We start from the raw sequence: 13,043 nt of genomic DNA, 5'->3' as shown, positions 1-13,043 counted from the left end.
TTCCTCCTGGAGTTCAGTTACTACTGGTGTACCACAAGGATGTCCACTGCTGTTTGTCATTTTTATAAATGACCTGGATGAAGGCATAGATGAAGGGATTAGCAAATTTGTGGATGACACTAAGGTCTGTAGAGTTGTGTATAGTGCAGAAGGATGTTGCACATTACAGAGGGACGTATATAAGCTGCAGAGCTGGGCTGAGAGGTGACAGATTGAGTTTAATGCAGAAAAGTGTGAAGTGATTCACTTTGGAAGGAGCAACAGGAATGCAGAGTACTGGGCTAGTGGTAAGATTCTTGGTAGCGTAGATGAGCAGAGGGATCTAGGTGTCCGTGTATATAGATCCCTGAAAATTGCCGCCCAGGTTGATAGGGTTGTTATGAAATCAAATGATGTGTTAGCTTTTATTAGTAGAGGGACTGAATTTCTGAAGTCATGCTGCAGCTGTACAAAATTCTGGTGCGGCCACATTTGAAGTATTGCATACAGTTCTGGTCACGACATTATAGGAAGGATGTGGATGCTTCGGAAAGGGTTCAGAGGAAATTTACTAGGTTGTTGCCTGGTAAGGAGGGAAGGTCTTCGGAGGAAAGGCTGAGGGACTTGAGAGGCTGTTTTCATTAAAGAGAAGAAGGTGACTTGAGAGGTATAAAATAATCAGAGGGTTAGATAGGGTGGACAGTGAGAGGCTTTTTCCTTGGATGGTGATGACTAGCACAAGGAGCATAGCTTTAAATTGAGGGATAACAGATATAGGACAGACATCAGAGGTACTTTCTTTACTCAGTGTAGTGGGGGCATGGAACGCATTGCCTGCAAAAGTAGTAGACTCACCAATTTTAAGGGCATTTAAGTAGTCATTGGATAAACATATGGATGAAAATGGAATAGTATAGGTTAGATGGGCTTCAGATTAGTTTCACAGGTCGACACAACATTGAGGGCTGAAGGGCCTGTCCTGCGCTGTAACATTCAGTGTTCTACCTTGTCAAACACTTTCTGAAGTCCATGTACGCCAACATCAATGTCAAACTCCAATAACTCCAAGAAAGTTTAAATATGACATGCCATTAATAAGTCTGTGCTGCTATGTATTACAATTTTTCCAAATGATAGTTAGTTTTGTCCCAGATTATCATTCTGAAAGCTCTCACGTCTGAAGTTAATTAACTCACCAAAGATTTAGAGGTTATCGGTATAGGCTTTGCATTTGTCCTCTGGCCCTATTCGTATATGCAAGAATGAATTTAAGATTAAGGCTCATACTTCCACAATTTTCCTCCTTATTTCCTTTAGTATCCTTAGATGTATCTCATTTAGCCCAGCTGATGTACCCACTGGGAGTGTAGCCAGCATACCCAAACCTAAATGATTGAGATCAAGAAAAGTCGGGTCAATGATTCGGTGATTATGTCAGCTGTCAGATTCTTCTTATATGGAGTCCAATTACCTTTTTCACTTCCCCTCTATATTAAATCAAAATATTGTCTTAGCACGGAATTCAAGAAACACATTCTGTGATTTATATTTCTAGACAGAAATCACATGCTAGGATTTAAGCCTCAAGGTCTTCTGGTTCTGAACTTAACAGTTCAAGCTGATCTTGAAATAAAACGATGCTAAATTATATTTACCCAAATTTATTTAGTAGTTAGCAAGTTTCCATTCTTCACATTTGCAAAGGACTGTACATCATCAATAGATGTTTAAACATATATTATTTCATAAGCTGAATGAAGTACCTATCCAAGTAAATGGATTAAAAATGAAGCATCTTGGAACGTGCAGATAATCCCAGTCTCAGAACTAGCAAATTAAGGTTATTGCTATAGTTTCCCAACATCAAACTTTAAATTTCACCATCCAATCCTAATAGGGCAGGATAGCAGGTCATATGCTTCTAGAGACACCTGACAATTGTTATTAACTACGGAACAGATTGCTGAATCAGATCATCAGGGGAAAAAAGAAAAATTAAATATTGTGTCTCAGTGATTCAATTAACTTTTCCTTTGGTGGAATTAAACCAACTGGTCACTGGATGGGAATTATGACTGTAGCATTGAGTTTACTGAAGCCATGCACTTCAGTTAACAAATCCGACATACCAGCAGATTGCGTATGCTTCTGCCAGCGCTGGGTCTTGAATGTTTAGTTCGTTTAGGAGTTCTTGAATTCCTAGTCATTGTACTGGAGCAGGGATGACTTACTGCAATTATACAGGTCTCTGTGGGACCAAACCTGGAATATCGTATACAGCTTTGTTCTCCTTATCTGAGGAAGGATGCTCTTGCTTCTGAGGGAGTGCAGCAAGAGTCTCACAGACTGATAACTGTGCTGGCAGGATTGATCTATGAGGAGAGGTTGAATTGACATGGATTATACTCACTGGAGTCCAGAAAAATGAGGGGAGAATCTTGTAGAAACCTGTCTAGTCTTGTTGGAATTTTACAGGAAAAATGCAGCAAACATATTCCTGATGATGGGGAGTCCAAAAACAGGAGTCACAGTCTGAACAGGTACAGGGTAAACCATTTTGGACCTTGACTGGAGAAATTTCTGCTCATCTAAGAGTGGTGACCTTTTGGAATGTACTCCCACAGAAAACAATTGGGAAAAGTAGCAGGGAACATGCTATTGATTAGGATGGTCACCTAAGATCATACATGGTGGAGCAGGCTCAAAGGGCTAACTGACCTACTCCTATTTTCTATGTTTTTATTTTCAAATTATATTTTCCATGCCATCTTTGGAATTCTGTCCCAGCTGATGTTATCCAAAAATCCTACTTCCTGCATGTAAATAATTTAATATTAGAATTGTAAATGAATGGGTTTCTGGTGTTGCCAGCAGCCAGTCAAATCAGCTGTGTGAGGGCTCCATCTTTCTTTCAATGCCATGCTTTCTCATCATTACACTTTTAAGAGTTCTGGCTTCTGACATGATGGGTGGAGGAAGGTCATACTTGGAAAAAGAGGCAGGAGAACCTTAGTATTTTGATGAATCACTCTGGGTCAGCAAAGTTGTCACTGTAGTGATTGGAACGAGGTCAGCCAGGTGGACCTTATACAATAAGTTCCCTGATTGGAGCAGTTACTCTGGTCTGATTAGGGAGTCCTGGCTGACAGTGTCAGGGGTTCTGATCACTCTCGAGGAGCTGGCTGTGAGAGAGCTAGGTATGTAAATAAAGAGTGACTTAGCGTCATTGAAATGTACAGCATGGAAACAGATTCTTTGGTCTAACTCCTCCATGCCGACAAGATACTCTAAGTTAATCTAGTTCCATTTGCCAGTATTTGGCTCATATCCCACCACACCCTTCCTATTTGTGTACCTATTCAGATGCCTTTTTAATGTTGTAATTGTACCAGCCTCCTCCACCACCACCTCTGGCAACTCTTTCCATGCACCACCCTCTGTGTGAAAAAGTTACCCCCTAGGCCACTTTTAAAATCTGTCCTCTTTCACCTTATTCCTATGTCCTCTAGCTTTGGACTCCCCTACACTGAGAAAAACAGACCTTGTCTATTTATCCTATCCATGCCCCTCATGATTTTATAAACCTCAATAAGATCACCCCTCAGTTTCTGAGGCTCCAGGGAAAATAGCCTCAGCCTCTTCCTATAGCTCAAGCCCTCCAATCCCGGCAACATCCTTGTAAACCTTTTCTGAATCCTTTCAAGTTTTTGATGGGATACCAGCCTTCGTGCAGTTATTTCAGTCATGTAACCTGGTTGTCAATTTATATTAACCACCTGATGAAGGAGCAGCGCTCTGAAAACTAGTGCTTCCAATTAAACCTGTTGGAGTATAACATGGTGTTGTGTGATTTTTAACTATATTTAAATTGTCTTTGATTAGAATGCAAATGCAGGGATGGTATTTTCACTGTGATGTTACTTTGGAAGTATTACTGATCATTGCCCTTTGCTTTTCAGGTGGTTTTTTGAAGCATTAGGTTATCCAAAAACTTCCTTGCCAAACATTATTAATGGGTTTCTGATGACGGTGGTATTCTTTCTGGTGAGAATTGCTGTAATGCCTCCATACTATAGCAAAATGATTTACACGTTTGGGACAGAGGCCTTTTACAAGCTTGGACTGCGTGCACAATTTGCTTGGATTGCTGCCAGCCTTTGCCTAGATGTTATGAATATAATGTGGATGTACAAGATTGGAAGGGGATGCTACAAAGTCTTGCTTGCCTGCAAGAAGCAGCAAGCAGACATTCAGAAAAATGGAAAACAACATTAGAGATTTGCTTTGCTTGTTATAATTTTATTTTAAAACTCAGCATTCATGATGGTGTTTCATACACAACAGTGGAACCTTAGCCACAAACTAATGATATACTGTATTGCACTAAAGATCTGATTCATTATGCAAATGAAGATGACCATTGAATTTTGGAACCTATAAATCTACAACATTTACGATGTTGCAACAGTGTCATATGTAAATGACACGTGCACTGAACAGCAATCCCCTTGCTTATTTATACAAATACAAGTAGAAGCTCTCAAACTGCATGAAGGTAAAATCCAACTTTGAGCAATTTATATTTTAGGTTTTGCATTTTGGAATACAATGCTTTGAATGCCATAAGGAATTGTAAATCTGCATCAAGAGCTTTCATTGCCATGAAGGAAGTTGTTTTTGCTCATCTGAACTGCAAATAACAAATTCCTCTTCACTGAAAACTAACAAGAATAATTCACATTTATAGAGTGCCTTTGACATAGGAAGAAATCCCAAGGAAGAGAGACATATCGAAAACAGTCGCTCCTATGGGATTGGAAGATCACTTTATTTGCATGCATAAGTAGTTCCAAAACATAACTTATTTGGCTTTAATATTTAAATTATCATTTTTTATATATAGAAAAAATATTAGTATGATTTTTGATTAAGAAGTCATCATGTGATGTGTTGTCTGGTTGAACTTATGGTACAAAAGAGGTTGCCTAATCTTTGCTGTCTTAGGAATTCTTAACTGTAACCAAATAGGCACGTAGTTGAAATTTGTTTCTGTTGAATCTAAAAATATATTTATGCAGATTATATTCAGAATACTTTCAGCAAGTAATCAGTGCTATGTGATTTTATAATTTAATCTTGTACAATCATTAGTGAAGTGATTGCAAATTGTCATAGCTTTGGGTTTTGATTGAATAATTTTAATTTGTAAATCTACTTGTGTAGAATTGTATATATGAGTTTAATTGATTTTTCAATTCTGTACTATGTAGGAGAATGTAACAGCCATTAAGATCTTAATTTCACATGAGGTAGATGGAACTATATGGTTTTTTTTTTAAGAAAAATCTAGCAATAATGTCCGGTGTATGGTTTTTATCACGTTCTTTAATGATTTCATTTGTGTTGACCAACACACCTTAATTTAATCATTATCTTAAAGTCCTCCAACATAACATTATTTCTATGTTCGCAATGTAGAATTAATATTGAAGTGTTCTCTGTGATGCTGCTTTATTCTGTAAGCTAATTCTAACTTTATACGCTTTTTGTTGTATGATGATTGTTTCATTAACTCACCAGGACTTGGAAAATTGACTAATTGAACCGTCTCCACAATACTAGGTCTCTTGATGTCAAAACACTTCTGAGAGCAGTTGTGTTAACTGAATGCTTTAGATGGAACCCAATGGTATGACTTATTCAAGTTTAATTGTTTGAGAAGTTCAATGGAGAAAGTTGGATAAAATTGATATATTACTGTATTAAGTGCATATCTGAATTTAATATGTCTTTAATATTATGCTTGATTCAGATGTCAGGTTGAAAAATTTTAACAGCGTCAAGTGCACAAGTAAACAACTTGCCAGTCTTGGTATGCTTCTTTAATGCCCCTGAACTGAACCACCAATTAGATACATGGGTGAATAGTGTTGATGGAATTGTGTATTTGTATTTTGTGATCTTGCATGCATCTCAATTGTTACATTAGACTTTGATTGTACATGGAGTCCTTAAGTACTAAAGCTAAAAATATTGTAGTTTTCTCTGAATGTTCAACTTTGACCTAGAACAAGTTTTTGATGAATTGATCTCACCCGCTGTTCAAGCCTACTCCTTTTGTTTCAGCATCTGCACAGTAATTCCAATTCCACAGTAATTTCCCCTGACACATCCAGTTATTTAGTTTGCTTTCACCATTTAACTCTTAAAAGTCGGTTGGAGGGAAAAATTGCCTTAACGTTTACAATTATTAAAACATTGCAGTGCTATTTATTTAAACCAATTCACTCCTTCAAGTGTTAAGATGAAAAGGTCATTTTTAAAAATAAAATCTTATTTTATCAGAATATCAGTGTGGAAAACAGATAAAACTGAGATTAGATTCCCTACAGTGTGGAAACAGGCCCTTCGGTCCAACAAGTCCACACCGACCCTCCAAATAGTAAGCCAGCTAGTCCCATTTCCCTCTGACGAATGCACCTATTACTATGGGTAATTTAGCATGGCCAATTTACCTCACCTGCACATCTTTGGATTGTGGGTGGAAACTGGAGCATCCAGAGGAAACCCACACAGACACTGAGAATGTGTAAACTCCACACAGACAGTCGCCTGAGGCTGGAATCAAACCTGGGACCCTGGTGCTGTGAGGCAGCCAGGCTAACCACTGAGCCACCGCGCTGCCCCAGAAGTTTTGCAAAATATTCGTACATCGCCTCATAGTTGAAAGCATTATTTTATTTAGCCTATTTTCTTTTTAAATCAACCCGTTCAGTGATATGATTACACATCTCTGGAACAGGTGGAACAGGGGTAGGGGTAGGGACACTACCTCTGCATCACAAGAGCTCCTCGATTGTTTCTGCCTGGTTCTGAACCAGGGCCTTTTGCGTGTAAAGCAAATGGGACAACCACTACATTATAGGAATGTACCATTGAAAGCGTTGAAGATGTATGATGTCATTTGAAGCAGCTGAGCAACAATTAGATTCCTTAAATGCAAGTACCTGTATGTAATGTAGCTACCTTTGTATTTTAAGAACACATGTCCTCACCATGGTGGTGTTTTCCAAAAAATTATAAACTTAAATTATTTCAATTGTAAGAACATGAGTAAAATATTTGACCTTTAGGCCTTTTTAAATTATTGATATCAAACTAACAGTCTATTTATAGCAAAACTAATACATTTTAATCAGTTATAGAAGCATATGAGGTTTTCCTACATTGCACGTGTATGTTAGCATAATCATCTGTCAAATAAATCAGGGATTTTTGCATACCAAATCAATATCCTATTTTGCAGTTAATTATTTGAAATATGAGAATGGGAATGTGTGCGTGCACACACAATTTTTATGGTAATTTTAAAAGTTATAGATAAAAAATGAGAAAAAAAATGGATAAAACTGTTCATCCGGTCATGTTTTCATTTTATGCAACTTTGTCTGTTGTTTTATGGTAGTCTTAGTCATAGACATTAAAGAGTTAAATTAATCTTCTGCAATGGCCAGTTCACAATCCATTCATTTTGCTATGCTACTGATTTTAAATTTGTACTGATACAAGATGATCCAGAGGCTTCCTGAAACTGTTGATACCTACTAAAGTACAGTTAAAAACTGGTGTAGCATTAATCCATTAGCCTATAAATAACGGACTTAATTCCTATTCATTAATATCAGCCAGCAGCTGGGTTTTCAGAATTAGAGTCATGGAGATGTTCAGAATAGAAACAGACCCTTTGGTCCATCTCGTCCACGCTGACTAGATATCCTAACCTAATCTAGTCCCATTTGCCAGCGCTTGGCCCATGTTCCTCTAAAACCTTCCTATTCATATACCCAGATGCCTTTTAAATGTTGTAAATGTACCAGCATTGTTTAAAACATCTCCTCACTGAGGGAGGAGAAAACATTTAAGAGTTCCAAACCCTAACTGCTGTCAGCTACAGACTTGTCTGTATTTAGGGAAGCCAGTGTCAGAATTGACTAATGTCCTTTGTGGTCAAGTAGCTAGCCAAAATTTGCTGCCTTAGGCTTGTGTAGCCAGCAGCAATTAAGGGTTGGAACTCTTACACATTTTTCCATCCCTCTGAGGCGAGAGGCACTGTAAACAGTTGTAACAGTTCAGTTGCTGTGCATGGCTGGGATTAATAAATTTACAGAAGACTGATTGATGTTACACCATGGTTTGTGAGGAATTGGAATGGGTGTGAAGTAGGTGCATCTTTACTATTTATAAATGTACCTTGGTAAGAATCATCTTCTTTAAACAAAATTGTCTATAAACAAGTAGTGTGTTAGTTACATTAATGGCTTCATAAAACAATTATAATGTTCCAAGTAGATTTTATGAATTTTTAAAATATCTGTCACTGTTTTCTAATTATGTACTGTAGTCAGCTTGTCTGCTGGATGTTACAGATATTGTCATTTGTTATTTAGAAGGTTTTATTTGAAGCAATATATTATTTCATATTATTTGGCCTTAATAAAATTGATTCAATTTTATTGGAAAAATATTTTAGAAGGACTGTTGTAACATATTTTTTTTGGATGTAGGTTTGCTTGCTGAGCTGGAAGGTTCATTTTCCGATATTTTGTCACCACACTAGGTAATGTCTTCTATTTATATGTTTGTTATATATAATATGTTATATACATTTCTATTTATATAAATAGAAAGCAGGAAACACCAGCAGTGCTTTGTCGGGAGGCTCACTGAAGATGTTACCTAGTATGGTGACGAAACATCTGAAAATGAACCTTCTTGCTCGGCGAGCAAACCTACATCCAGAACCTCAACCTGAGCTACAAATCTTCTCAAAACCTAGTAGCTTTTTGTTTTGCTTTTTACCTTAAATCCCTTAAATGTTTTGTCTACGAAATATAGGATTGTTTCTTTGTGAATTGTTTAAGTGCTGAGTAATTTTTCTTAATCACTTAATTTCAAATGTGGGATATTGTGAAGGAGAGAAAAATTAAAATTACATGAAGTTCCCAGCAATATTGTCAATAGTTTTTACATTGTACATTTTACTGTAGTTAACTGTGGGAAGGATTCTGAGGAAAATTGATTTAGTCAGGCAAGACTGCCTGCAGTGCATGTTTGTGGCTTGGTTACATGTAGGATTTTGTGTAGTTTCATGATGTTGAACCAACATGATGGAATCAATTTGTTTGCTACTTTAGAACTACAGCAATTTAGTAAAAATGTTATGAAAACATTTTATATAGAGTATGTAAAGAGAAACAAGCCACAATACACAGTTAATTGGTAAAACATCAATGTGGAGAATAAAGAACAAAACTCGAGTTACAACAGCATGATTTGCCTGACAATTTGGTAAGGGTGGATTTAGTAACAACTTTCAAAAGGAAATTGGACAAACACTTTCGGAAGAAATATTTACAGAGCAAAGGAGAAAATGTTGAGAAGTGGGATTGATTAGACCCCTCCTTCAAGTAGTCAGTACAGGACATGATGTGTTATGTCATGTTCATCATTTAAAGGTTTTATATTGATAATCAGATGTTTGCATAATTATGAAATCCAAGTTGAAGTAATTGGCATACGAATATCACTCTTACATATCTCATGCTTAAACTATATCTATATGTAATTAAAGCTTTTTGATGCTGTGCTAATCATGCTTGCAATTTTTAAAATTTAATGTATTCCATAATGTCCAGATGTAAAAAGGCTTTTGCTAAGAAACCATTTTCTGAAAGATCATATTCTAAATGACAATAAAGCATGTGTTCTGATCCTGATTTTTCTGAAGAGTATTTTGGCTTCCCATAAATTAATTTGTCCCATCCTCAGTCTTGTCATTCGTGATTTACATTCTTCCATATGAAAGTCTGGATAGAAAATGAACAGGATCAAGGGAAGGAAATGTCTAATTCTGATTTTTGATCTAACACCAATGCATGCAGTCTAGCAGAGATGTGTGTGTGTGTGGCGCGCGCAGGTGCACGCACGTGATCATATTAAGGGGTGTTATTTGTATTTTCTGACCAGTCTATGGCTTTAGGCCACTGTTATTATTGGCTAGAATCAACATTCACAGTTGGAACAAAGCTCAATACAACATCTCATCGGGTAGTACACTAACCGAGGAGTAATGACCTACTCCTTTTATGTTCACATACGAGCGTTTATACATTGTACACTTTCAGCATACTGTGTAAATCACAAGCTACCTTTTATTTGGCTACTTATTAAGAAATCTCTCAAACATTGAAACAATGATTTAAACTTTCATTGCACATGGCAATCAAGACACCTCAAGTAAGCAAGTTAAGCCTAATAACTCAACTTGGCTGTTACCTGATTAATGGTGGAATTTAGCCAAAATTCCAACCAACCGTGTCTGTCTCTGGAAGTGTCCAGGGTTCAATCCTTGTACAGTATTGTTTGAAGTTCTGTTGCTGAAGATTCCTGGAGTTGAATTCAAATTGAATTTTCTCTCTTTCAAGTTTGTGGTGTGACATTATTGATCCTTTAGATTATTTCATCCCCAACATTGATTACACTTCTGGAGTGATCAAGTCTGTAGTTTGCCCTTCATATCAGAAATAGCTCCTCTATTCCTTGTTACATTCAGTGTTAGCTGCCTGTTTGAAACAGTCTGTCTTTCAGTTAACCCCTTTACCTAAGGACAGTCCAATGACATTGTTGCAAGAGTTTCACAGGGTTGTGTCCTTGACCCAATGATTTTCACCTGCATCATCACTGACCTTTCTTCACCGTTGCTGTTCCAATGTTTCTTGATGATTGCACAGTAATTATACATAAAAGCAGTTTGTGCTTGCTTGCAGCTAGACCTGTTCAATACTCAGTCTTTGGCTGATAAATAGCAAGTAACATTTTGCTTCAGAAAGGACAAGTCATGATTCTTTCTAACAGAGTCAGAACACCCCTCTAAATTCTCAATGACTTCATTGTTGTTGAATCTTGCACATTCAATATCCTGAGAGATTACCATTGAGCAGCTACCTTAACATGTGAGATTGTATAAATAATCTATAAAAGTTTGTCAAAGGCTGAGTATTCTGAATTAACATCATCTGACTCCCCCCACAGCATGTTGACTCCCTATCATACACATACAGGCTATATCTGGAGACTATGGTCTCCAGATAGTTAAACACAACAAATTTCTGGTCCTTCAGTATTGGCCTTTGGAAAAACAATGTGATGGCTTATGAGAGATTGTGATAAAATTGGAGATGAGTGGTGTCAGTGTTCAAATGAAATATGACCTGTGTTTTCAAAGTATTCTATCAAAAGTAAACAGCATCCTTGAAATAGGATGGACTTCAGGACCAATTATTAGGCCAATTCCAGAGATAGTGGTGTGGGAGTGTGAAGGCATTGTAAATGTTTCTCTGTCCCAAATGAATAGATTTGAATTAGGTGAGGCCAAGGGAGGAGTGACATTGGAAGACAATTGTGTGGTCAACTTTGACAAAAGTTGAAGATCTGTCTGAAAGGATGAACAGGGATGGTATTTTCGGATGGCTAGTGCTGGAGACCAGCCACCTTCATAACATTGGTGACATTACCACATACGTGGTGATGTCTTAGCATTCAGGGATTCTCTGCTGGAGCCAATCGTGAAGGCGTTGGAGTAAAGTATTAACCTGTCCTGGTGTTTGTATCCCTGTTGCATTTAGGTTACTGCCAAAGGAATGTAGAAAGAGCAAAGGCCCATGCTGGTGTTTTCCTAGAGTAAGTGAATTATGGGCCAAAATATTCTGGCAGCTACTTAATATCATATAGTGGTCAGACTGTCTAAAAGAAAACAAAGTGCCTAGTATCCAGAAACTGGATTTTTAATAATATACCAAGACCATAGTGACAGAGAATATTATTAATGATTGGTATTGTGACATTGAGGGAACGCCTGATTGAAAGGGTACAATTCTGCAGTTTTAGGGAAGATGGGCATTGATTTGAGAGATGAGAACGTAGGAAGAATTTCAAAGGTAAAGGAATATTAGAAATTGGGTAGTTTGCAAGGATTGAGTGTGATAATTTGGGAAGAAAGTATATTTGGAATGGAAGGACACAAATGTTGATATAAACAACCATGGAGGCTAGGAAAGAAAGGTGTAATCAATTTTTTTAGTATAATATTGAGGCAGGAAGAGGTCAGGTCTCATGGACAATCTTGGATAGAGCACAAAGGCAGATGGAACAGAATAGACATGAGAGCTCAAGGTGAAATTCATTCAGATTCAGACCCATTGAGGCACTGTTGCATTGGGACTTAAAGATAAAAGGTGTGTATATTTCATTTGGGATTTGGCTTTTAAAATAGAGGCCAGGTGGATTTTGGTTAGTCTTATGAAGATATCTGGCCTTTCAAACAAAAAAAACATTTGGAATAGTGACTGAAATACACAATGTCCAAGAAGGCATCTGACTTTACCTGTGGTATTAATGGACTGAAAGTTTATAGTGCTAAGTTTACAAGTAGACCAGACTAGCTTTGATTTCAGTTCAAAAGCTTAGTTCAGGAGAACCAATCTTCCTAACTGAACTGTTTTTAATCCCTGTTGTGAGATTATAAAAGTTTTTCAGCACTCCAAACTTTAAAAAAGTGTTTTAGGTCACTAAAATTGCAGAATGTTCATAGTCTTAGATGTACAAATAAATCATAAAACTGCCAGTGACCCAAGGAACCGAATTCGGGAAGAGTTAGTGAAGTGAAAATTCAGATACGAATAATTGTCTGGAATTGACTATCTGTAAAAGGATTTCTTTGTGAAAAGGGGTTGAAACATTGTTTTGCTGTTTCAGATCTTTATTTTTTAAATATTTAGCATTTTTATCATTTGTGTGATAAACTTCTGTTAAAGAACAACTATGGCCATGTGACTATGCTTTCGTGACATTAACTAACTGCAAAAAAAGCAAATCCTTTCTCAAACCTAATTTCATTCTTGGATCTGACTTGCCCAGTGTTAACATCAATAGGTATGACAATTTGGAACAATTCCATTCTGGAGACAGGTCACTGGACCTGAAACACTAACCGTTTCTTCTCTACG

At 37.1% G+C, this 13,043-nt stretch overlaps 1 protein-coding gene across 2 annotated transcripts in view; it reads left to right on the top strand.

The window, feature by feature from the left end:
* Positions 1–9,751, top strand: part of tlcd4a (TLC domain containing 4a) — a 57,174-nt gene extending 47,423 nt beyond the window's left edge. For both annotated transcript variants that reach the window (XM_072574608.1, XM_072574607.1), the window contains one exon: positions 3,939–9,751. In XM_072574608.1, coding sequence (XP_072430709.1) covers positions 3,939–4,254 — 316 coding nt within the window. In that variant the 3' untranslated portion in view covers positions 4,255–9,751. The remainder of the gene's footprint in view (positions 1–3,938) is intronic.
* Positions 9,752–13,043: the final 3,292 nt, after the last annotated feature.

Source organism: Chiloscyllium punctatum, chromosome 7 (assembly GCF_047496795.1).
Source record: "Chiloscyllium punctatum isolate Juve2018m chromosome 7, sChiPun1.3, whole genome shotgun sequence".
NCBI classification, from domain to species: Eukaryota; Metazoa; Chordata; class Chondrichthyes; order Orectolobiformes; family Hemiscylliidae; genus Chiloscyllium; species Chiloscyllium punctatum.
Note: the sequence above shows the minus strand (reverse complement) of the source record. Positions and strands in the feature narration are given on the sequence as shown.